Source organism: Nerophis lumbriciformis, linkage group LG04 (assembly GCF_033978685.3).
Source record: "Nerophis lumbriciformis linkage group LG04, RoL_Nlum_v2.1, whole genome shotgun sequence".
Lineage (NCBI taxonomy): Eukaryota > Metazoa > Chordata > Actinopteri > Syngnathiformes > Syngnathidae > Nerophis > Nerophis lumbriciformis.
Genome location: NC_084551.2, coordinates 38705805 through 38732146, shown reverse-complemented (window position 1 = coordinate 38732146; position 26342 = coordinate 38705805). Strand labels below are relative to the sequence as shown.

Here is a 26342-nt window from a genome sequence, read left to right as displayed (position 1 = left end):
CTGGTAGGGTCTCCCAAGACAAACTGGTCCTAGGTGAGGGATCAGACAAAGAGCAGCTCGAAGACCTCCATGAAGAATAAAAATAAAGGACCCAGATTTCCCTCGCCCGGACGCGGGTCACCGGGGCCCCCCTCCGGAGCCAGGCCCGGAGGCGGGGTACGATGGCGAGCGCCTGGTGGCCGGGCCTGTCCCCATGGGGCCCGGCCGGGGACAGCCCGAAGAGGCAACGTGGGTCCCCCCTCCAATGGGCTCACCACCCATAGCAGGGGCCATAGAGGTCGGGTGCAGTGTGAGCTGGGCGGAAGCCGAAGGCAGGGCACTTGGCGGTCCGATCCTCGGCTACAGAAGCTAGCTCTTGGGACGTGGAACGTCACCTCGCTGGGGGGGAAGGAGCCTGAGCTAGTGCGCGAGGTCGAGAAGTTCCGGCTAGATATAGTCGGACTCACTTCGACGCACAGCAAGGGCTCTGGAACCAGTTCTCTCGAGAGGGGCTGGACTCTCTTCCACTCTGGCGTTGCCGGCAATGAGAGGCGACGGGCTGGGGTGGCAATTCTTGTTGCCCCCCGGCTCAGAGCCTGCACGTTGGAGTTCAACCCGGTGGACGAGAGGGTAGCCTCCCTCCGCCTTCGGGTGGGGGGAAGGGTCCTGACTGTGGTTTGCGCTTACGCGCCAAACGGCAGCTCAGAGTACCCACCCTTTTTGGATTCGCTCGAGGAAGTACTTGAGAGTGCTCCCCGGGTGATTCCCTCGTTCTACTGGGGAACTTCAATGCTCATGTTGGCAGCGACAATGAAACCTGGAGAGGCGTGATTGGGAAGAATGGCCGCTCGGATCTGAACCCGAGTGGTGTTTTGTTATTGGACTTTTGTGCCCGTCACAGATTGTCCATAATGAACACCATGTTCAAACATAAGGGTGTCCATATGTGCACTTGGCACCAGGACACCCTAGGCCGCAGCTCCATGATCGACTTTGTAGTTGTGTCATCGGATTTGCGGCCTCATGTTTTGGACACTCGGGTGAAGAGAGGGGCGGAGCTTTCAACCGATCACCACCTGGTGGTGAGTTGGCTGCGATGGTGGGGGAGGATGCCGGACAGACCTGGCAGGCCCAAACATATTGTGAGGGTTTGCTGGGAACGTCTGGCAGAGTCTCCTGTCAGAGAGAGTTTCAATTCCCACCTCCGGAAGAACTTTGAACATGTCACGAGGGAGGTGCTGGACATTGAGTCCGAGTGGACCATGTTCCGCGCCTCTATTGTCGAAGCAGCTGATTGGAGCTGTGGCCGCAAGGTAGTTGGTGCCTGTCGTGGCGGTAATCCTAGAACCCATTGGTGGACACCAGCGGTGAGGGATGCCGTCAAGCTGAAGAAGGAGTCCAATCGGGTTCTTTTGGCTCATAGGACTCCTGAGGCAGCGGACAGGTACCGACAGGCCAAGCGGTGTGCGGCTTCAGCAGTTGCGGAGGAAAAAACTCGGACATGGGAGGAGTTCGGGGAAGCCATGGAAAACGACTTCCGGACGGCTTCGAAGCGATTCTGGACCACCATCCGCCGCCTCAGGAAGGGGAAGCAGTGCACTATCAACACCGTGTATGGTGAGGATGGTGTTCTGCTGACCTCGACTGCGGATGTTGTGGATCGGTGGAGGGAATACTTCGAAAACCTCCTCAATCCCACCAACACGTCTTCTTATGAGGAAGCAGTGCCTGGGGAATCTGTGGTGGGCTCTTCTATTTCTGGGGCTGAGGTTGCTGAGGTAGTTAAAAAGCTCCTCGGTGGCAAGGCCCCGGGGGTGGATGAGATCCGCCCGGAGTTCCTTAAGGCTCTGGATGCTGTGGGGCTGTCTTGGTTGACAAGCCTCTGCAGCATCGCGTGGACATCGGGGGCGGTACCTCTGGATTGGCAGACCAGGGTGGTGGTTCCTCTCTTTAAGAAGGGGAACCGGAGGGTGTGTTCTAACTATCGTGGGATCACACTCCTCAGCCTTCCCGGTAAGGTCTATTCAGGTGTACTGTAGAGGAGACTACGCCGGATAGTCGAACCTCGGATTCAGAAGGAACAGTGTGGTTTTCGTCCTGGTCGTGGAACGGTGGACCAGCTCTATACTCTCGGCAGGGTCCTTGAGGGTGCATGGGAGTTTGCCCAACCAGTCTACATGTGCTTTGTGGACTTGGAGAAGGCATTCGACCGTGTCCCTCGGGAAGTCCTGTGGGGAGTGCTCAGAGAGTATGGGGTATCGGACTGTCTGATTTTGGCGGTCCGCTCCCTGTATGATCAGTGTCAGAGCTTGGTCCGCATTGCCGGCAGTAAGTCGGACACGTTTCCAGTGAGGGTTGGACTCCGCCAAGGCTGCCCTTTGTCACCGATTCTGTTCATAACTTTTATGGACATAATTTCTAGGCGCAGTCAAGGCGTTGAGGGGATCCGGTTTGGTGGCTGCAGGATTAGGTCTCTGCTTTTTGCAGATGATGTGGTCCTGATGGCTTCATCTGGCCAGGGTCTTCAGCTCTCGCTGGATCGGTTCGCAGCCGAGTGTGAAGCGACTGGGATGAGAATCAGCACCTCCAAGTCCGAGTCCATGGTTCTCGCACGGAAAAGGGTGGAGTGCCATCTCCGGGTTGGGGAGGAGACCCTGCCCCAAGTGGAGGAGTTCAAGTACCTCGGAGTCTTGTTCACGAGTGAGGGAAGAGTGGATCGTGAGATCGACAGGCGGATCGGTGCGGCATCTTCAGTAATGCGGACGCTGTATCGATCCGTTGTGGTGAAGAAGGAGCTGAGCCGGAAGGCAAAGCTCTCAATTTACCGGTCGATCTACGTTCCCATCCTCACCTATGGTCATGAGCTTTGGGTTATGACCGAAAGGACAAGATCACGGGTACAAGCGGCTGAAATGAGTTTCCTCCGCCGGGTGGCAGGGCTCTCCCTTAGAGATAGGGTGAGAAGCTCTGTCATCCGCGGGGAGCTCAAAGTAAAGTCGCTGCTCCTCCACATTGAGAGGAGCCAGATGAGGTGGTTCGGGCATCTGGTCAGGATGCCACCCGATCGCCTCCCTCAGGAGGTGTTTAGGGCACGTCCGACCGGTAGGAGGCCACGGGGAAGACCCAGGACACGTTGGGAAGACTATGTCTCCCGGCTGGCCTGGGAACGCCTCGGGATCCCCCGGGAGGAGCTGGACGAAGTGGCTGGGGAGAGGGAAGTCTGGGCTTCCCTGCTTAGGCTGCTGCCCCCGCGACCCGACCTCGGATAAGCGGAAGAAGATGGATGGATGGATGGATGGAGTTTGAACATCAAATATCTTGTCTTTGTAGCATATTCAACTGAATATGGGTTGAAAAGGATTTGCAAATCATTGTATTCTGTTTATATTTACATCTAACACAATTTCCCAACTCATATGGAAACGGGGTTTGTAAAATTAGTGTATCTATCTATGCACTTTTTGACAATTAACAATTTATTTCTAAATTTATCGTTAGTGTAGACTTGTTTATGTCTAATGTTAAGCGTGTACGCATGGAAAGCATGTATCTCAAAATATAAAAAATGTTTTGCAAATAACGATGATATATCTTCAAATTTAAAACAAAAAAGTCATTTTGTTTTGTCCAATATTTTTGGTCATTTTTTCAATCAAAAACAATTTACATCCATATGGAGTAGCTTTTTTTATGATCAATGTTAATCATGTATTCCCAAAATATTTGTTTGTGCCAATTAAGGTTAAGTATCTCCAAATGTACTCTCGTACCATTTTTCCAATACACGAGGCACATCTCCAAATTGTGTTATCCACAATAAAAAGATATCTCCATATCTAAAAATTTCACTCAAAAACGTTTTCTCTCTAATTTCAGTAACTTTGTGTGTAATGTCGAGCATATACGCATGAAAATAATGTATTCCAAATGTGTTTTTTGCTAATGAAGAGCATATATTGCCAATATTTTCGCACATTAGGATTATGTATCTTTAAATTCAGTACCTTTGTAATGTAATAATGTTAAGTAAAAGTGTATCTCCGAATTATTATTTGTCCTTAATAAAAATAATATTTCCACATAGAATGTGTGAGTGAAGGCAAGGCCAATAAATTTGTACCCTCACTCTCAAACTCAAAAGCTGAAGACTGATGTGGACTTGATCCACTTTTACTGAAGAAATACAAAGAGGATTTTGAAAGACCAATAACATACCATATTTTCCAGACTATAAAGCGCAATTAAAATCTATTTTTTTTCTCAAAACTCAACAGTGCGCCTTACAACCCGGTGCGCCTAATGTAGAGAATAATTCTAGTTTTGCTTACTGACCTCAAAGCAATTTTATTTGGTACATGGTGAAATGATAAGTGTGAACAGTAGATGGCAGTCAAACATAAGAGATACGTGTAGACTGCACTATGATGGCAATATGACTCAGTAAACAACACCAACATTTTATATGTTCCATTGAAAATATAGAACATTACACACAGCGCTCAAAAATCTATCAATATATTTTAGTACGACTTTGGAAAGCTATGAAGCCGCACCGCTTAATGTGCTTCAACATACAAGTATTATTATGATACGGTATGTGTGAATAAAGTAAGACATTATCTGGCATTTTGTTTCGCAATATTATGCAAAATCAACTTTTCTTACCTTCTGGTACTTGCTGATGTGTATTTGGGATATGCATAAATCCTGAAAAATTGTGCGCGTCCGCCTTTGTAGTCCGTGATGACACCGTAGTCGATAAGCTTCTTCCTGTTATGTGACATTCATCCTCCGCTGTTGCCATTTCTAACATAAAGTAGTGTGAAGTTCTTACTTATATCTGTCAGTAAACTCACCATGAAAGCGCTAAAACATACCGGTGTAGTGAGTTTACATTATTCACCCAAGGAACTTTAGTTATTAGAGTTCCGGTCGGACGGTTTTTCACGGGACACATTTCCTGTGTTGTTGTTTCCGGATGAGGAGATGCGGCTCCATTATTGATATAGGTAAAGTCTGAATGTCATTAAAACAGTTAGTTCCATCTTTTGACACTTCTTCCACTTTCGTCCTTGCACACTACACCGCTACAACAAAGATGACGGGGAGAAGACGCGTAAATAAGACCGCACACAAAACGGCCCTTCCGGAAGCGACTATCAAAAAGCGGCTTGAAGATGATCTGTAAGACATAATTTATGCAACATTTTGACCAAAGAACCACCATTACATGTATGTAGACCACAAGGAAGTGTTTTCCATCCATCCATACATTTTCTACCGCTTGTCTCTTTCGGGGTCGCGGTAGGTGCTGGAGCCTATCTCAACTGCATTCGGGTGGAAGGAGGGGTACACCCTGGACAAGTCGCTACCTCATCGCAGGGCCAACACAGATAGACAGACAACATTCACACTCACATTCACAAACTATCCAAGACAATGACTAAAGCAACATAGTGGCTGAACGAATCTTGCCTTTCGGTGAACACAGATAAAACTGTCACATTGTATTTTTCAAACAAACCAAATCAAAATGCTCTCCCAAACATCTTTGTCAATAGCTAGAGGATCAATAATGCTGAGGAAGTTAAATACCTCGGCATGATACTGGATCCTACACTAAATTTTAAATATCATGTTAAAACGGTATATCATGTTCTGAAATATAACATAGCAAACTTGCAGCACATCAGGAGCTTTTTAATCATTGGAATCAGCTAAATCGTTTTTCAATGCAATGATCATATCATATATCTTGTACTGTATGTCACCACGGTCTCAAGCCAAACAGACTGTTTTAAATTCTCTCAGATCATTATATAATCAAGCACTGAAAATCCTTGATAAAAAGCCTCGGCGGCACCACCATTGTAACATACTTGAAAATGCGGTTTACTTGGCTTTGAAATCTTGATCAGGTACTCCAATATCCGCCTGGTACATAGGATCCTAAATGATGCAGCTCCTCCTCCCTTAAAAACATACGTACAGTGTTAAAGGCCTACTGAAATGCTATTTTCTTATTTAAACTGGGATAGCAGGTCCTTTCTATGTGTCATACTTGATCATTTCACGATATTGCCATATTTTTGCTGAAAGGATTTAGTAGAGAACATCGACGATAAAGTTCGCAACTTTTGGTCGCTGATAAAAAAGCCTTGCCTGTACCGGAAGTGCCAGACGATATGTGCGTGACGTCACAGGTTGTGGAGCTCCTCACATCTGCACATTGTTTACAATCATGGCCACCAGCAGCGAGAGCGATTCGGACCGAGAAAGTGACGATTTCCCCATTAAATTGAGCGAGGATGAAAGATTCGTGGATGAGGAAAGTGAGAGTGAAGGACTAGAGGGCAGTGGGAGCGATTCAGATAGGGAAGATGCTGTGAGAGGCGGGTAGGACCTGATATTCAGCTGGGAATGACTAAAACAGTAAATAAACACAAGACATATATATACTCTATTAGCCACAACACAACCAGGCTTATATTTAATATGCCACAAATTAATCCCGCATAACAAACACCTTCCCCCTCCCGTCCATATAACCCGCCAATACATGCATGTGTACTCACGGTACCGCGTCTGCGCATCCAACTCAGAGTCCTCCTGGTAAGAGTCTTTGTTGTCCCAGTTCTCCACAGGCCAATGGTAAAGCTTGACTGTCATCTTCCGGGAATGTAAACAATGAAACACCGGCTGTGTTTGTGTTGCTGCAGTCGGCCGCAATACACCGCTTCCCACCTACAGCATTCTTCTTTGCTGTCTCCATTGTTCATTGAACAAATTGCAAAAGATTCAGCAACACAGATGTACAGAATACTGTGGAATTCTGCGATGAAAACAGACGACTTAATAGCTGGCCACCATGCTGTCCCAAAATGTCCTCCACAATCCGTGACGTCACACGCTGACGTCATCATACCGAGACGTTTTCAGCAGGATATTTCGCGCAAAATTTAAAATTGCACTTTAGTAAGCTAACCCGGCCGTATTGGCATGTGTTGCAATGTTAAGATTTCATCATTGATATATAAACTATCAGACTGCGTGGTCGGTCGTAGTGGGTTTCAGTAGGCCTTTAAGGTCTGTATCCAGGGGTGACCGTAATGTTCTAAAAAGAAAGTCTGCCTTCTCCCAATCAGCCTTTTTCTACCAAGCCATCAAAGAATGGAATGCTCTCCCAGACAATCTACAACTCAAGTTTTCACAGCTTCTCACAGGCAGTCAAAGACTGGCTTATAGACCACCAGTCCTGCTCACATTAACAAGAGCAGGCAGGTAGTTGACCATCTGATGATATCCTAGTGGGAGCAGTCTGATGGCCTCCAGAGTACCAGTCTGATCGTGTAACATCGCAATCTCATTTACGTATGCAATACCAATGGGGTATATAGCTATTGAATGATACCATTATGGGTACCATCTGATGGCTACTGCACTGTATGCTGTGTTATGTGGACTTTGATAAAGTGTTGCTCTTGATCTACTTCTGCACTTTAAATGAAGCTGCTAAAATACTGTGACTTGACCGCCCACCGATTTGTAACTTGCATATTCTCTATGTATTGCACTTGTACTTTAAGTTGCTTATCATTATGTAATTTCAATTTTGTTGTGTATTTTTAACCATGTGTAATTTTAATTGTGGATGTTAAAAGGGCCATAAAAGAACTACAGATGGAAACTAGCATGTTGCTAAATGTGGTGCAGCCATCTTTTTAATTTAACTGCACATTGTCCTTCAAATAAACAAATACAAAGAAATATGTTTGTAAATTTTTCAACCAAAAAACTAATAATTATCACTAAATTAAGCAACTTTTTTCTGTCCAATATGTATCTGTGTCTCTAAATGTTGTTTTCCCCCTCACATAAAGGTTATTTGTGTCACCAGATTTACTGTAGTACCATTTTTCGAATGCTATAGGCATATCTCCAAATAAGTTGTTCATCAATAAAATATTTATCTCCATATTTTTACAAGGATATTCCAATCAAAAGCTATTTCTCGCCAAATTAAATGTTTGAAGAGCATACATCTTCAAACTTCATTCTTTTTCGCCACAATGCAAATCCTCTATTTGTCAAATAAAAGTTGCTTATTCTCCAAATTTTGACCATTAATGTTAAATCTCCAAATGCGATTGTTCCTAAACTCAAATATTAATGTATCTATCCATACATGTTTTGCCAATTAAAACCAGTTCATCTCCACATTTTTACAAACCCCGTTTCCATATGAGTTGGGAAATTGTGTTAGATGTAAATATAAACGGAATACAATGATTTGCAAATCATTTTCAACCCATATTCAGTTGAATATGCTACAAAGACAACATATTTGATGTTCAAACTCATAAACTTTATTTTTTTTTGCAAATAATAATTAACTTAGAATGTCATGGCTGCAACACGTGCCAAAGTAGTTGGGAAAGGGCATGTTCACCACTGTGTTACATGGCCTTTCCTTTTAACAACACTCAGTAAACGTTTGGGAACTGAGAAGACACATTTTTTAAGCTTCTCAGGTGGAATTCTTTCCCATTCTTGCTTGACGTACAGTTTAAGTTGTTCAACAGTCCGGGGGTCTCCATTGTGGTATTTTAGGCTTCATAATGCGCCACACATTTTCAATGGGAGACAGGTCTGGACTACAAAATAACATGTAATGTATTTTTCCCAGTCAAAAACAATTCATCTCCAAATTCAGTAACTTTTCTGTCCGGCGTATACAATAAAAGTATATACTGTATTTCCAAATTATTTTTTTGTGCTATTGAAAAGCATATATCGTCAAATGTAATTTTTCCAAATAAAGATTATCCATCTCCTAATTTAGAATATCCATCCATCCCTTTCTAATTCATGTGTTCGTTAAGCCCAGCCCACTTTCTAATTCATGTGTTCGTTAAGCCCAACCCACTTTCTAATTCATGTGTTCACTTAGCCCACACTACTTTTATTCATGTGATCATTGAGCCCAACCCACTGTTTTATTCATGTGTTCATTGAGCCCAACCCACTTTCTTATTCATGTGTTCATTAAGCCCAGCCCACTTTCTTATTAATGTGTTCATTAAGCCAACCCACTTTCTAATTCATGTGTTCATTAAGCCCAACCCACTTTCTTATTCATGTGTTCATTTAGCCCAGCCCTCTTTATAATTCATGTGTTCATTAAGCCCAGCCCACTTTCTTATTCATGTGTTCATTAAGCCCAGCCCACTTTCTAATTCATGTATCCGTTAAGCCCAGCCCACTTTCTAATTCATGTGTTCATTAAGCCCAGCCCACTTTTTAATTCATGTGTTCACAGGGTGAAATCTTTCCTTCCTTCCCACACTTGTCTTTCTCCCTCGGGACCATTTGTGTTGACTTTGTACAGATATTTGTTTGACGTGTGACTTATTTATTCCATCAGTAGTTAGCTTTTTATCGTTGGATTCTCTTGTTTTCTTAATAAAACTCACAAAAGGTGAAAAAAAAAAAAGAATAAAAATAGAATTTCCATCCATCCATGCATTTTCTACCGCTTGTCCCTTTTGGGGTCGCGGGCATACTTGCCAACCTTGAGACCTCCGATTTCGGGAGGTGGGGGGCGTGGTGGGGTGTGGGGCGGGGGGCGTGGTTAAGATATAAATATATATATATAAGAAATACTTGACTTTCAGTGAATTCTAGCTATATATATATATATTTTATTACATACATATATATATATATATATATATATATATATATATATATATATATATATATATATATATATATATATATATATATAAATAAAAGAAATACTTGAATTTCAGTGATCATTTATTTACACATATACACACACATAACACTCATCTACTCATTGTTGAGTTAAGGGTTGAATTGTCCATCCTTGTTCTATTCTCTGTCACTATTTCAGAACACACACATTATACAAATATACGTACATTATAAAATCAATAAGAAAACGGGAGCTCTAATGTGGGAGTCTGAATTAGGATCAGAAGTTCCTATATAAACATTGCGCACTCACGTCGCCTTTTTGTATTGATTACTGCAGCTGTGCACTGGATTCATTCACAGATACAAACTACAATTCACAAACACTTTAGAGTTAGGCTCCACCATCAGAATGTGTACTTAAACTTATAAAGATCACATGGATATTATTCAGTGAGTTGATTCACCAAAACTAACCTGTTATACAGGAGGAAAAAGCACACAGGACGTTTCAATTGTTCACAGACTGGTCGCGCTCATCAGAATGACAAGACACTTCCGGTCTGCAGGTGATAGCATTCAATTGGGAAGAAACGCCCTACTGCCCCCTACTGACCAATGTGAATACTGATAAATGTGTAATGACAGCTCCAAAAACGAATTCAAACCACAAAATAAAATAAATAAATCAACACAAAAATGTGACACATTATGGGTGGGTCACATATGCATGTACAGTAGATGGCAGTATTGTCCTGTTTAAAAGTGTCACAACATTGCTGTTTACGGCAGACGAACTGCTTTACGGTAGACGAAAACTTGACTGCTGTTGTTGTGTGTTGTTACCGCGCTGGGAGGACGTTAATGAAACTGCCTAACAATAAACCCACATAAGAAACCAAGAACTCGCCCTCGATCATTAGCTGTTTATATTGTGAGAAAGCGGACGTGTGAACAGGCTGTCAACACGTCACTCAGGTCCGCATGGAGCTGGAGGGGGCGTGGCCTCCAGCTCCGCCTGAATTTTGGGAGATTTTCGAGAGAAAATTTGTCCCGGGAGGTTTTCGGGAGAGGAGCTGAATTTCGGGAGTCTCCCGGAAAATCCGAGAGGGTTGGCAAGTATGGTCGCGGGGGGTGCTTGGGCCTATCTCAGCTGCATTATTTCTCCCCAAATGAAATGCATTATGATAATCATGGGTAATCATAATACAGTATGTTTGTCTATATCACACTAACATTTTCCTTTGCATCATCATTATCAGGTGCGCATCCCTGCATCCCCGTCAGTGTCAGTCATGGTCACCTTAGGTGCAAACAGCACAGATCCCTGGACTATGAGCAACACTTCACTCCCCACACGTGCAAATGTCTCCAGTTTCAGCAACAAAAGTGGCATGGAAGCGTATCTTCAAATGCTGGCTCATTTGGACGAAGGACTTTATAACGACTTCTATGGACTTTGGATAGCGCTGATGGTCGTCAACTCCCTCATATTCCTGGTAGGCATCTCTTGGGGAATGAACATTTAGCGAAATGTTCACAGGACCTGCTCTTCTGTTTCAGGTGGGCATGGTGCTCAACACGTTGGCCCTTTATGTGTTCTGTTTCCGCACCAAGCAAAAGAGCACGTCTGTGATCTACACCATCAACCTGGCCGTGACTGACCTGCTGGTCAATCTCTCTCTGCCTACGCGTATCCTGCTTTACTACAGCAGAGGAGCTTGCCTCACCTGCTCCTACTTGCACATCTTCAGCTACTTTGTCAACATGTACTGCAGCATCCTCTTCCTCACCTGCATATGTGTGGACCGCTACCTGGCCATTGTTCAAGTGAGTCTAAAGCGTTAGGAAACATTTTGTTCGGTTTTCTTAAGCCTTTTTTTATTTTTTATTATAGGTTGAAGCATCCCGTCGGTGGCGTAACCCCGGCGTGGCCAAATGTGTGTGTGTCTCAGTGTGGCTGTTCGCCATTGTGGTCACCTACTCCTTCCTGTCCACAGCCTTCCAGCAAACAGGCTGCTGCCTCTCCAAGCTCCTTTTCCTCACCATAACAGAGTTCTTTCTACCCCTCATCATCATCGTGGTGTTCACCCTGCGGATCGTGTGGGCGCTGGCGGACCGCTGCCTGATGCAGCAGAGCAGGTACTGTACGTGTGCGTGTAATGTGGCCTGGTTAAACGCTCTGCAAGGTTCAGGAGCCTCATCTGTAAAAACTGTGTGACATTTTGACAAAAAAATTCTCCATACGCCAGAACCCCCACATCTGCGTGCGTACTGTACCTACAAAAACATTCTAAATATTATAAAACCTGGCGGTCGTATGTATCCTTTTTGATATGCTGTCATGTTTAAATGGAAAAGATTGCAGACCAAATATTACATAGTTTTCACATACAACTCTAAACAGGCTGTGAGTGGGCTACTGTATGAAAACGTGTGTTACACAATTATATTTATATTGGGTGTAATCAATGTCACACACTTCTTATAAAATTTGACGAATTATTGCAGGGACTAACTTTTCATTGCTTTTTCTCTGGTACACTTGCCTGTTTTGGCCATGCACAACCATCTTCTTTTTTTTACCTTTTGTACCTAATTCACAACTCCTCCAACACGAACATTATTGTTTTTGCACTGTTTGGCTTCTTATTAAATAACTTTTGTAACCTATTTTTATGGGCTTTCCTCTTTGTGATGTTAAGTTCCTGTTATGCGCTGTTATACAGTATATGCCTTGAGCTCTCATTTTGAAGGCGCTAAGAGCGGAATTTTAACACGTTGGAGTGGAGCGGAAGTTTTTGAAAGAAGGTAAATAAAGTGGTCCTCGTGTAAACTGGAGCCTCCGTGTTGGTTATTTTGTAGTTTCATACAGTATAGGCGACATTTATAAACCCTCGGTTACACTTTTTTAAATAGATTCAATCTTGCACGTGGAAAGTTGAAGTGAGGGCTTTAGTTGATATGACACTCCCGTCAGGGGGTTCATTAATCCAGCACAACAGCAGCGCATTTATAAGTAAAGGTAAGACCATAATAACGTTTTTTTATTAAATGTGCTTTTTTGTGTGCTACAGTTTGTATGTGTAAAATTAAAGTTAAGTTAAAGTACCAATGATTGTCACACACACACTAGGTGTAATGAAATTTGTCCTCTGCAGTTGACCCATCCCCTTGTTCACCCCCTGGGAGGTGAGGGGAGCAGTGGGCAGCAGCGGCGCCGCGCCCGGGAACCATTTTTGGTGATTTAACCCCCAATTCCAACCCTTGATGCTGAGTGCCAAGCAGGGAAGAATGCTGGTATGAGCTTTTAAACATAACCCGTTAACTGCTGCCAATCAAATGGTGAATAAGATACTCTTTAGGGTTCATATGTTTGTAAATCTGACTGTGATGAAGTCAGTGCCTCACCAGTCATGAACCTCACCGCACGTCATTGCCTCCTACTGAAGTCTGATTGGGCAGAGTGTGCATCCCGGGTTGAAAAGATGGTCTCTGAAACTGACAGTTCACAATATTTATTCACCTTCCTTTTTGTGAACACACCGTAAGAGCTACAAGAATAAAAATAAACAAACCCTGTTTCCATATGAGTTGGGAAATTGTGTTAGATGTAAATATAAACGGAATACAATGATTTGCAAATTCTTTTCAACCCATATTCAATTGAATGCACTACAAAGACAAGATATTTGATGTTCAAACTCAGAAACTTTTTTTTTTTTTTTTTGCACATAATTAACTTAGAATTTCATGGCTGCAACACGTGCCAAAGTAGTTGGGAAAGGGCATGTTCACCACTGTGTTACATGGCCTTTCCTTTTAACAACTTTCAGTAAACGTTTGGGAACTGAGGAGACACATTTTTTGAGCTTCTCCGGTGGAATTCTTTCCCATTCTTGCTTGATGTACAGCTTAAGTTGTTCAACAGTCCGGGGGTCTCCGTTGTGGTATTTTAGGCTTCATGATGCGCCACACATTTTCAATGGGAGGCAGGTCTGGACTACAGGCAGGCCAGTCTAGTACCCGCACTCTTTTACTATGAAGCCACGTTGATGTAACACGTGGCTTGGCATTGTCTTGCTGAAATAAGCAGGGCGTCCATGGTAACATTGCTTGGATGGCAACATATGTTGCTCCAAAACCTGTATGTACCTTTCAGCATTAATGGCGCCTTCACAGATGTGTAAGTTACCCATGTCTTGGGCACTAATACACCCCCATACCATCACAGATGCTGGCTTTTCAACTTTGCGCCTATAACAATCCGGATGGTTCTTTCCTCTTTGGTCCGGAGGACACGACGTCCACAGTTTCCAAAAACAATTTGAAATGTGGGCTCGTCAGACCACAGAACACTTTTCCACTTTGTATCAGTCCATCTTAGATGAGCTCAGGCCCAGCGAAGCCGACGGCATTTCTGGGTGTTGTTGATAAACGGTTTTCGCCTTGCATAGGAGAGTTTTATCTTCCACTTACAGATGTAGTGACCAACTGTAGTTACTGACAGTGGGTTTCTGAAGTGTTCCTGAGCCCATGTGGTGATATCCTTTACACACTGATGTCGCTTGTTGATGCAGTACAGCCTGAGGGATCGAAAGTCACGGGCTTACGTGCAGTGATTTCTCCAGATTCTCTGAACCCTTTGATGATATTACGGACCGTAGATGGTGAAATCCCTAAATTCCTTGCAATAGCTGGTTGAGAAAGGTTTTTCTTAAACTGTTCAACAATTTGCTCACGCATTTGTTGACAAAGTGTTGACCCTCGCCCCATCCTTGTTTGTGAATGACTGAGCATTTCATGGAAACTACTTTTATACCCAATCATGGCACCCGCCTGTTCCCAATTTGCCTGTTCACCTGTGGGATGTTCCAAATTAGTGTTTGATGAGCATTCCTCAACTTTATCAGTATTTATTGCCACCTTTCCCAACTTCTTTGTCACGTGTTGCTGGCATCAAATTCTAAAGTTAATGATTATTTGCAAAAAAAAAAAAAGTTGATCAGTTTGAACATCAAATATGTTGTCTGTGTAGCATATTCAACTGAATATGGGTTGAAAATTATTTGCAAATCATTGTATTCCGTTTATATTTACATCTAACACAAGTTCCCAACTCATATGTTGAACAACTTAAGCTGTACATCGAGCAAGAATGGGAAATAATTCCACCTGAGAAGCTTAAAAAATGTGTCTCCTCAGTTCCCAAACGTGTACTGAGTGTTGTTAAAAGGAAAGGCTATGTAACACAGTGGTGAACATGCCCTTTCCCAACTACTTGGGCACGTGTTGCAGCCATGAAATTCTAAGTTTATTATTATTTACAAAAAATAAATAAAGTTTATGAGTTTGAACATCAAATATGTTGTCTTTGTAGTGCATTCAATTGAATATGGGTTGAAAATGATTTGCAAATCATTGTATTCTGTTTATTTTTACATCTAACACAATTTCCCAACTCATATGGAAATGGGTTTGTAAAAGACAATATACACTTCATTGCACATGTACCATGTACCATATCACTATATTGATGATTAAATGCTTTATAATTCCTTTAATATGCGAAATGGTTTCATCGGCTCGTTAGTGCATGCTGATTTTAGAAATAATGTACACTTCACTGCACACATTATACATCACCATGTTGCTGAACATGTTTTAATACAATGAGTGTTAGGTTTTAGCAGCACAGGCGTGCATTTGCTCTTTAATAATGTTCCCAGGGATCTGTGTGCGTGCAGGCTGGTTTTAAAGATAATGTACATGTCATTGTGCGTCTAAAGTATATCAAAGTTAACATAATAGGAGGTGTAATGCCACCAAGTCAGCCATTGCTGCTTATTTCAGGCTTCTGATTGGACAAAATGTGCATGACAGCAGGTGTATGTGTTTGTGTGTAGACATAGACAGTTTTGAAACTACACTTGTGTGGATGGAGATTGTTTTAACCCCAAATATGTGTTTTTGAAACTCTCCGTGTTCGTGTAGATATGGCCTAAACCTTGGTAACATTGCAATTACTAGCTACAAATAAGTTTTACTACAGTAGACAGCACCCTCTAGTGGGCGATATATAATCCAACAGTAACATGCAGTAGTTAATTCTACACTCGATAAAACACAACATTAAATACATTTACATCACATATTGTATCACGTGTTTCCAAATCAAGCAGGTGCTACGAGACTGTGAATAGGTTTGTTGTGCACTTTAGAAGTAACTTTAACTTCGATGAAACTGTGGAGCACACTTTTCTCTGAACCTTGTGGCTTTTCCCGCTGCCGTACCTTTTTCAGCAGTTGAGACTGATTTACGACACTTTTCTGGCTAGCTTGTTGACAGCATTTTAAAATAAACGTTTCATACATATTTTCATTACAATACAACTAAATCACTTTTACAACGAGGAAAACATTAAAGTCATTTACAGCCACCTGGTTAATTTCAATATGATTTTGCATATGTATAAGGGGCGTGGCCTAGATGTGCCCAGCCAAGCAAACATCTGCAGTGAATTCCACATTGTTTGGGATGTAACAAAAAAATGTGCTTAGATTAGTGCATGTGCACACTTTAATACAGGGGTGTCAAACTCAAATACAGAGTGGGCCAAAATTTCAAACTGAACAAAGCCGCGGGCCAAGGTTGAACAAATTAACCTTTTAATAGGGACCCAAACAAGTTTTGCATTGAAGATTGAACAAGCAAGGCTTATATAACTTCATAGTGACATGCTAAATTGAGTTTCAAATAATAATAGTAACAATTAAAAAATATCAAATATAATTTAAATAAAAATTGAATGCCTCTTTTCTATTTGCAGCCTTCTGAGGTAAATATCAACATTAACTTTAACAGGCTAATACATTTGAAAATAAAATAACAATGAATAAAACAACCATTCAGGACTTTAAACTGCTCAGTTTGCAACACACTGATCTAATCTGATGTGCCCAAGCCAGATACCTGCCATCTTTTCTTGGATGCTAGTTCATTAATGTCGGGGATCAGGCTTTGAGCTGAGGCAACCTTCATTATCAAACGAAGGTGTTCATCAGTCATTATATCTCGTAGTCCACCCGGACCACAGTCTTGGGGGCGTGCCTTAAAGGCACTGTCTTTAACGGCCTCTACGAGCTGTCGTCATGTCTGCTTTTCATCCATTCTAACAACGTGCCGGCCCAGTCACAAGATATGTGACTTCTGTACGCACACACAAGTGAATGCAACGCATACTTGATCAACAGCGATACAGTTTACACTGAGGGTGGCCGCATAAACAACTTTAACACTGTTAGAAATATACGCCACACTGTGAATCCACACCAAACAAGAATGACAACCACATTTCGGGAGAACATCCGCACCGTAACACAACATAAACACAAGAGAACAAATACCCAGAACCCTTTGCAGCATTAACTCTTCCGGGACGCTACAAAATGCCCCCCCGCTACCACCAACCAACCGCCCCCCCCCAACACACACACACACACATACACACGCTGCAAAGGGTTCTGGGTATTTGTTCTGTTGTGTTTATGTTGTGTTACGGTGCGGATGTTCTCCCGAAATGTGTTTGCCATTCTTGTTTGGTGTGGGTTCACAGTGTGGCGTATATTCTAACAGTGTTAAAGTTGTTTATACGGCCACCCTCAGTGTAGCCTGTATCGCTGTTGAGCAACTATGTGTTGCATTCACTTGTGTGTGCGTGCAGAAGCCGCACATGTTATATGACTGGGCCAGCACTCGTTGGACTGGATGAAAAACGGACATGACGATTTTCGGGAGGGGCACCGCCGCTGTATATAATCGGCGGGCCGGCTCTAGTATTAATTTGATATCGCCTCAAGGGCCAAGTGAAATTACACGGCGGTCCAAATTTGGCCAGCGGGCCAGAGTTTGACACCCATGCTTTAATACATCTGATTTTTTTCTGGCATAGGCTGTTTTCTAGATTTGAACAAATGGCAATTTTTAGTTGGAAATCCACGTCACTCTTAATACACGAGGCTTTAATATTTTGAGCAGATCTTACAGGGTTCACTGTGACATTTGCTAGGCCAATTAATGTCGGGGACACTTGTAACTCAACATTTGGCTTGCAACTTAAAGCAAACCTATTAGCCGAGACTCAAAATACTCTTAAGTTGAGAGTCCCCCAATAGGACCATGTTTAAAACACTATAATTCAGGGGTGTCAAACTCATTTTAGGGGCCACATGGAGAAAAATCTACTCCCAAGTGGGCCGGACTGGTAAAATCACGGCACGATAACTTAAAAATGAAGACAACTTCAGATTGTTTTCTTTGTTTAAAAATAGAACAAGCACATTCTGAAAATGTACATCAGAATGTTGTTGGGCTGTCATTATTTATACTTTCTGAATAAATTATGTGATAATGCTCATCAGTCAAATCATTTATGTTAATTTTCAATCTATCAAGATAAAAAAATAATTACAGGATGTTATTTATGTAGTTTGCTCATTTTCCCCGACTGGTGCACTAACATAATGTGTGTTTTTTTTTGTGTGTTTTTTTACATATGTAGCATCATCTACAAAGATACAAACAATTGCTATTGCAACATCTAGTGGACACATTTAGAACAGCTGTTTCTTTTATTCAAAACAGGAAACAATACGTGAAGCTAGGCGAACACACATCTACAACTCTAAATATATCCTGTGGTGTACCTCAGAGATCAATACTAGGACCAAAAGTATTCTATCTCTATATCAGTGGTTCTTAACCTTGTTGGAAGTACCGAACCCCACCAGTTTCAAATGCGCATTCGCCGAACCCTTCTTTAGTGGAAAATATTATTATATATATTTTTTTTAAATTCAAGACAAAGTTATATGTTTTTTTACTGGTGCACAAAATGAACCGTGCATGAACATCACCTTGTTCAAAGAACAAAACCAACACAGTGCATGAACGCACAACAAATTACTGTCAGGTTCAAACACCGAACTATCTATTACACAAGACAAGAAGAAGGAATCAAGCAGAGACAGAGTTGGATTTTACTCATGAGGAGAGACGTATTGGGCTGTACACTCAGTTACAGTTTCCCCCTATGCTCTAAGGTACAGTCCCACGTGCTCCTCTATTTATTCGGGAGGTCCCTAGTTAACATCACTGAGGCTGCTTCTGAAGGGAGGGGTAATGCATGCAGCCCCAGGAGACACAATATGTGATTATTCAGAATGGAAATGTGATTTCGCCCTGTCGCTGATTTGTCTGCGTTGAGGTACTCGATGTCCGTCCTTGGCTGTCAGCAGGCAGGGTCTGGAAACAAACTGCTGACACGAGACAACTCGCAAAGCAAGATTGCAAGATGTGTCTTTGCACAGATAGAAAAGTACAACTTCAGCGCAATTGATAATAACTATAGCAACGACCTTTAAGCATAAGAGTTGTGTGATAACTTATACATAATTATTCTAACATTTACACACCTGCAAATCAGATGGAACATTAAAGGGAACATTGTTTGGGGGTATCCATAACACAGCGATAGGGAGAAGTTTTTATTTACACGATGAGTCGGGTGTGTCTTGACCTTCGCCGAACCCCTGAAACCGACTCACCGAACCCCTAGGGTTCGATCGAACCCAGGTTAAGAACCACTGCTCTATATAAATGACGTGTAAAGTTACAAAAGATTTAAAGTTAGTATTATTTGCGGATGATGCAACTGCGTTTTGTTCAGGAGAGAACACACAGAAGATAATACACATAATAACAGAAGAAATGAACAAATTAAAAAGATGGTTTGACAAAAACAGACTATCTTTGAATCTCAGTAAAACTAAAATAATGCTATTTGGTAACAGTAGAACAGAAAGTCAAACACAAATACAAATAGACGGAATAGAAATTGAAAGAGTGAATGAAACCAAATTTCTAGGTATAATGATTGATGATAAATTGAACTGGAAATCTCATGTAAAAAATATACAACATAAAGTAGCAAGAAACACGTCAATAATGAATAAAGCAAAACATGTTCTGGACCAAAAATCACTTCATATTCTCTACTGCTCACTAGTGTTACCATATCTGAGTTATTGTGTAGAAATATGGGGAAATAACTACAAAAGTACACTTCATTCATTAACGGTGTTACAAAAAAGATCTGTTAGAATAATACATAATGTTGGATATAGAGAACATACAAACCCTTTATTTATTGAATCAAAAACACTGAAATTCCACGACATAGTGAATTTGCAAACAACTAACATTGTACATAAAGCAAACTATAACCTGCTACCCAAGAATATACAAAAATCCTGCTCAAAAAAAGAGGCGAAATATAATCTTAGAGAAAAATGTAATTTAAAACATTTGTATGCACGTACAACACTTAAGACCTTCAGTATATCTGTATGTGGAATTAAATTATGGAATGGATTAAGCAAAGCAATCAAACAATGTACTAATATGATCCACTTCAAGAAACTCTTCAAACGTAAAGTGTTTACAAACTACAAAGAAGAAGAGCCATGATAAACATTCTGAATTTATTTCATCCATCCATTCATTTTCAAAATAATCTTTCTCATCTCACCATATGAAATATAACTTACTTCACAGAGTATTATTTGTTTATTTATTTTTATTGTGATTACTTATGGAGTATATTGTGAATACATTGAGAACAGAAAGTGATCAAAAGTTTTAGCAACTGTTATGTAAAAGAAAAGGGGTAGGATTAAATAAGCTCTGCTTCTTTCTACTCCTTTTCGAACATGTTGAAAAGAGAAACTGGAAATTGTGATGTATCATGTTGTATGCTTGCATGTTCGAAATAAACTCAAACTCAAAGCAAAAATTTCGACTCATTTTTATACTTAGCAAACTCATCTCGAGGGCCGGATAAAACCTGTTCGCGGGCCTGATCCGGCTTGCGGGCCGTACGTTTGACACCCCTGCTATAATTCAATTGTGAAAAAAAGGTTTTGCATAGTATGGCTAGCACTGCATCATCATGTCTTCTCCGGGTTTTGTTCATGCAGGAAAAGAAGAAAGCGGGCCGTCCAACTGCTGACCACAGTGCTGATCATCTTCACAGTGTGCTTCACACCCTTCCACATACGGCAGGTGAGTGAGAGGTGCTGACACCCTGTTATTAAACACAATTATTAGGCAATTAATATTATTAAGTGACACAATATACAATATACCGTAGGTGGTGGTGTACATCTACCCCGATTTGCCTCACCACGCCATAGTCTACCATTTGACCGTCACTCTCAGCAGTCTCAACAGCTGCATGGATCCAGTGGTCTACTGCTTTGTCACTAACAATTTCCAGGTAAGATCAAACCACCAGGATGTTTAAGTACAGTGGAATCTCTACAGTCCACAAATCAAATTTGACAAAATGTTTGGGGAAAATATCCTAAATTTATTCTCAAAACTGTTTAAACTGCTGTCATGCTCATGCAGTATTTTATAAATCAGAGGCGGGGCGAGGGGGATTTCAAATCATCAGCCAGCAGAAGACTTCAGGGGAGGTGCAGCAGCTAAAAAAATAATAATTAAAAAAGAAAAATCGTTATTCTTAATTTTTAGTAGTGAGACTCACAAAAAACCTTCACACATTATGATCCAAAATCAGTTTTTAGTACCACGGTACATTATAGTTTCTGAAGAGGCTCACCTTTCAAAATAAATCATTAATTCTGTATCTTTTTAAATTATTTGGCTTTGATGGATTATGCCAAGTCTTAACAGTACAAGACCTCATTGTAGCTCACAGCCATACTTGCCAACCCTCCCGAATTTTCCGGGAGACTCCCGAAATTCGGCGCCTCACCCGAAAACCTCCCGGGACAAATATTCTCCCGAAAATCTCCCGATTTTCAGCCGGAGCTGGAGGCCACGTCCCCTCCAGCTCCATGCGGACCTGAGTGAGGACAGCCTACGACGGGAGGACAACAGGGTGACAAGAACTAAATCATCCAGACTAGAGATACATTGTATTATTATGTTTATCTTACCTAAAAATAAATATATTTATTAATTTAAAAAAAATAAATACATAAATGTTTACTATATTTTGCTAAAAACATCAACATTAATTGTATTTTTATTTTTATTTTTTCTGACTCCTTATTACATCCAGCCATAGAATTATACCGGTACATTAAAATAAACATATTTGGAATAATTAATTTTAAATTATCATAATAATTCATTTAAAATGACCATATTTAATTATTAAAATAATTGTTTGTTTATCAAAAACTTTAGCATTTTATTTATTACATTTTGAAGCTCTCAGAAGCCAAGTTATGTTATATCCATGTTATATTTATGCAAGTTTGAAGTATCAATGATCTAAACACAGTTTTGTTTGCATATTTTCAGGATATATATATATATATATATATATATATATATATATATATATATATATATATATGTATATATATATATATATATATATATATATATATATATATATATATATGTATATATATATATATATATATATATATATATATATATATATATATATATATATATATATATATATATATATATATGTATATATATATATATATATATATATATATGTATATATATATATATATATATATATATATATATAAATATAAATATATATATGAAATACTTGACTTGGTGAATTCTAGCTGTCAATATACTCCTCCCCTCTTAACCACGCCCCCAACAACACCCGCCCCACCCCCGACCACGCCCCCAACCCCCACCCCCCACCCCCCGAAATCGGAGGTCTGAAGGTTGGCAAGTATGCTCACAGCTCAATTCATTATGTATTGCAAATTAACCATATTGTTGTCGGCATTATGTTGGGACCAAATTAAGCAGGAATTTAATCATTACATATAATAACCCTCTTGCACTCTGTTCGAAAGCGAGGGATGAAGATAACAAACCCACACAGGCATGGCAATTTATCGAGGGCCGCACATTTATCGAGGTAATTTTCATTTGCCATTCTATTAATTGATTTATTGACGGACCAGGCCTAATTCTTGGCTTTTTTTTTTTACTTTGAACAATACAGATTCAGAAAGAACATGCTTCAATAAAAAGTGTTAGGAAAGGACGTTACGTTCAAGTTAACCGTCCTAGTGCGTCTTGTTGTTAGTGCATTTTGCACTTCTTCTTACACTTGTATGACAGGTTTGCCTTTATCATTTGTCAATACAGTTCAATTAATTGCTTTTACGCCCTTACTGACTTACAAACCCCGTTTCCATATGAGTTGGGAAATTGTGTTAGATGTAAATATAAACGGAATACAATGATTTGCAAATCCTTTTCAACCCATATTCAATTGAATATGCTACAAAGACAACATATTTGATGTTCAAATATTTTTTTTGCAAATAATAATTAACTTAGAATTTCATGGCTGCAACAAATGCCAAAGTAGTTGGGAAAGAGCATGTTCACCACTGTGTTACATCACCTTTTCTTTTAACAACACTCAATAAACGATTGGGAACTGAGGAAACTAATTGTTGAAGCTTTGAAAGTGGAATTCTTTCCCATTCTTGTTTTATGTAGAGCTTCAGTCGTTCAACAGTCCGGGGTCTCCGCTGTCGTATTTTACGCTTCATAATGAGCCACACATTATCGATCGGAGATAGGTCTGGACTGCAGGCGGGCCAGGAAAGTACCCACATTCTTTTTTTACGAAGCCACGCTGTTGTAACACGTGCTGAATGTGGCTTGGCATTGTCTTGCTGAAATAAGCAGCGGCGTCCATGAAAAAGACGGCGCTTTAACTTGCACTTACAGATGTAGCGACAAACTGTATTTAGTGACAGTGGTTTTCTGAAGTGTTCCTGAGCCCATGTGGTGATATCCTTTAGAGACTGATGTCGGTTTTTGATACAGTGCCGTCTGAGGGATCGAAGGTCACGGTCATTCAATGTTAGTTTCCGGCCATGCCGCTTACGTGGAGTGATTTCTCCAGATTCTCTGAACCTTTTGAGGATATTATGGACCGTAGATGTTGAAATCCCTAAATTTCTTGCAATTGCACTTTGAGAAACGTTGTTCTTAAACTGTTTGACTATTTGCTCACGCAGTTGTGGACAAAAGGGTGTACCTCGCCCCATCCTTTCTTGTGAAAGACTGAGCATTTTTTTTGGAAGCTGTTTTTATACCCAATCATGTCACCCACCTGTTCCCAATCAACCCGCACACCTGTGGGATGTTCCAAATAAGTGTTTGATGAGCATTCCTCAACTTTATCAGTATTTATTGCCACCTTTCCCAACTTCTTTGTCACGTGTTGCTGGCATCAAATTCTAAAGTTAATGATTATTTGCAAAAAAAAATGTTTATCAGTTAGAACATCAAATATGTTGTCTTTGTAGCATATTCAACTGAATATGGGTTGAAAATGATTTGCAAATCATTGTATTTTGTTTATATTTACATCTAACACAACTCATATGGAAACGGGGTTTGTACTTATTTATCACACTTGAATGGCAGTCAAGAATGTTAAAATGTTTAAACTCAATGATGGTAACAGTTTGACCCACTCTGTGTCATAATTTGAACAAATCAACTTTTAAGGTTCCACTGTACAAACAAATACGACTATTCTTCTCCATTGATTAATTTACCAGTGCTACTTATGATATTTAATAATAAAACATATAAAAAATTGTTTCTACAGGCAACTATGAGAAATATTTTTCGGCGTGCAGAGGCAGAGCAAAGCAGCGGGGACATCATAAGCATGCAACACAGCTCTAAGGCCTCAGGAGGGCCCGCTACTCCAGTCCCTAATAATGTCATCATGATGAGGGTGATTCCCTCCTCACCTCGGAAAGATTTGCACAAAAGTACTCTTCACAGTAAATCCACCATCACACCAGCAATTTGAAGCGGGGGCAGTTTTGGACAAAGATGAACAAATGCAACCATCCATTTTCAGTGCTCCTTGTGAGCTGGACCCCATCACAGCTGACTTGGGTTTACATTCACTCCTACAAGCCTACCATGCAGCGTACTGGAATACCAGGAGAAAACCCACGCAAGCATGGGGACAAAATGCAAACTCCACAATTTTCCTGAATATAGAGCCAAAACAAATATATATTAGGTGAAATAGATCAGTGTTTTTCAACCTTTTTTGAGCAAAGGCACATTTTTGTCATTGAAAAAATCCTGAGGCACACCAAAAGCACAAATCATTAAAAAATGAAACTCAGTTCTCGCAATTTTTGGATATGACTTTAAACCATAACCAAGCATGCATCACTATAGCTCTTGTCTCAAAGTAGGTGTACTGTCACGACCTGTCACATCACGCCGAGACTTACTTGGACTTCTTTGGTGTTTTCCTGTGTGTAGTGTTTTAGTCCTTGTCTTGCGCTCTTATTTTGGTGTTTTTTCCTGTTTTGTTGGTATTTTCCTATTGCAGTTTCAAGTCTTCCTTGAGCGCTATTCTCCACCCCAGCTTTGTTTTCGCAATCCAGACTATTTAAGTTGTGCGTGTATGTTTCCTTCTTTGTGGGGACATTGTCGATTGTCGGGTCATGTGCGGATGTACTTTGTGGACGCCGTTTCCGCTCCACACACTGTAAGTCTTTGCTGTCGTCCAGCATTTTGTGTTTTGTTTACTTCGCAGTCAGTTCAGTTTTAGTTTAGTTTTGCATAGCCATGCCTAAGCTTCAATACCCTTTCATAGCGGCACTCGCCTTTTGTTTATTTTTGGTTTAAGCATAAGATACCTTTTTACCTGCACGCTGCTTCCCGCTGTCGTCTTCATATTGTGATCATGACACGACGTGTTCCCGACATCTATAAAGCAATTAGCTACTTGCTGCCACCTACTGATATGGACGAGTATAACATGGTTACTCTGCTACATTATTTACGGATTATAATTACTTGCGTGCAAAAAATATTTGTTACCCAATTAGGTGAAATTACATAATAGAATAGAATAGAATAAAAAGTACTTTATTGATACCTGGGGGAAATTCAGCACCACAGTTCGCTCACAATAGACCAGGGGTCTGCAACCCGCGGCTCCGGAGCCGCATGCGGCTCTTTGATCACTCTGATGCGGCTCAGCTGCATACTTGCCGACCCTCCCGATTTTTCCGGGAGACTTCCAGATTTCAGTGCCTCTCCCGGGGCAAACATTCTCTGATTTTCACCCAGACAACAATATTGACGGCGTGCCCTGATGGCACTGCCTTTAGCATCCTCTACAACCTGTCGTCGCATCCGCTTTTTCACCATACTATCTGCGTGCCGGCCCAATCACATAAAATCTTCTTTTCACACACACAAGTGAATGCAATGCAGGGTGGCCGTATAAACAACTTTAACACTGTTACAAATATGCGCCACACTGTGAACCCACACCAAACAAGAATGACAAACACATTTCGGGAGAACATCCGCACCGTAACACAACATAAACACAACAGAACAAATACCCAGAACCCCTTGCAGCACTAACTCTTCCGGGCTACATTATACACCCCTGCTACCACCAAACCCCATGCCCCCCAACCCCGCCCACCTCAACCGACGCACGGAGGTGGGCGGATGTTTTCCCGAAATGTGTTTGTCATTCTTGTTTGATGAGGGTTCACAG

At 41.1% G+C, this 26342-nt stretch overlaps 1 protein-coding gene across 1 annotated transcript in view; it reads left to right on the top strand.

Moving 5' to 3' along the window:
- The window catches only part of gpr20 (G protein-coupled receptor 20), a 30839-nt gene extending 6033 nt beyond the window's left edge, over positions 1-24806 (top strand). The window contains exons 2-7 of the mRNA XM_061945707.1: positions 10959-11195; positions 11260-11526; positions 11594-11838; positions 20734-20818; positions 20907-21032; positions 24405-24806. Of these exons, the coding sequence (XP_061801691.1) occupies positions 10992-11195; positions 11260-11526; positions 11594-11838; positions 20734-20818; positions 20907-21032; positions 24405-24614 (1137 nt within the window). The 5' untranslated portion in view covers positions 10959-10991 and the 3' untranslated portion in view covers positions 24615-24806. The remainder of the gene's footprint in view (positions 1-10958; positions 11196-11259; positions 11527-11593; positions 11839-20733; positions 20819-20906; positions 21033-24404) is intronic.
- The last annotated feature ends 1536 nt before the right edge of the window (positions 24807-26342 follow it).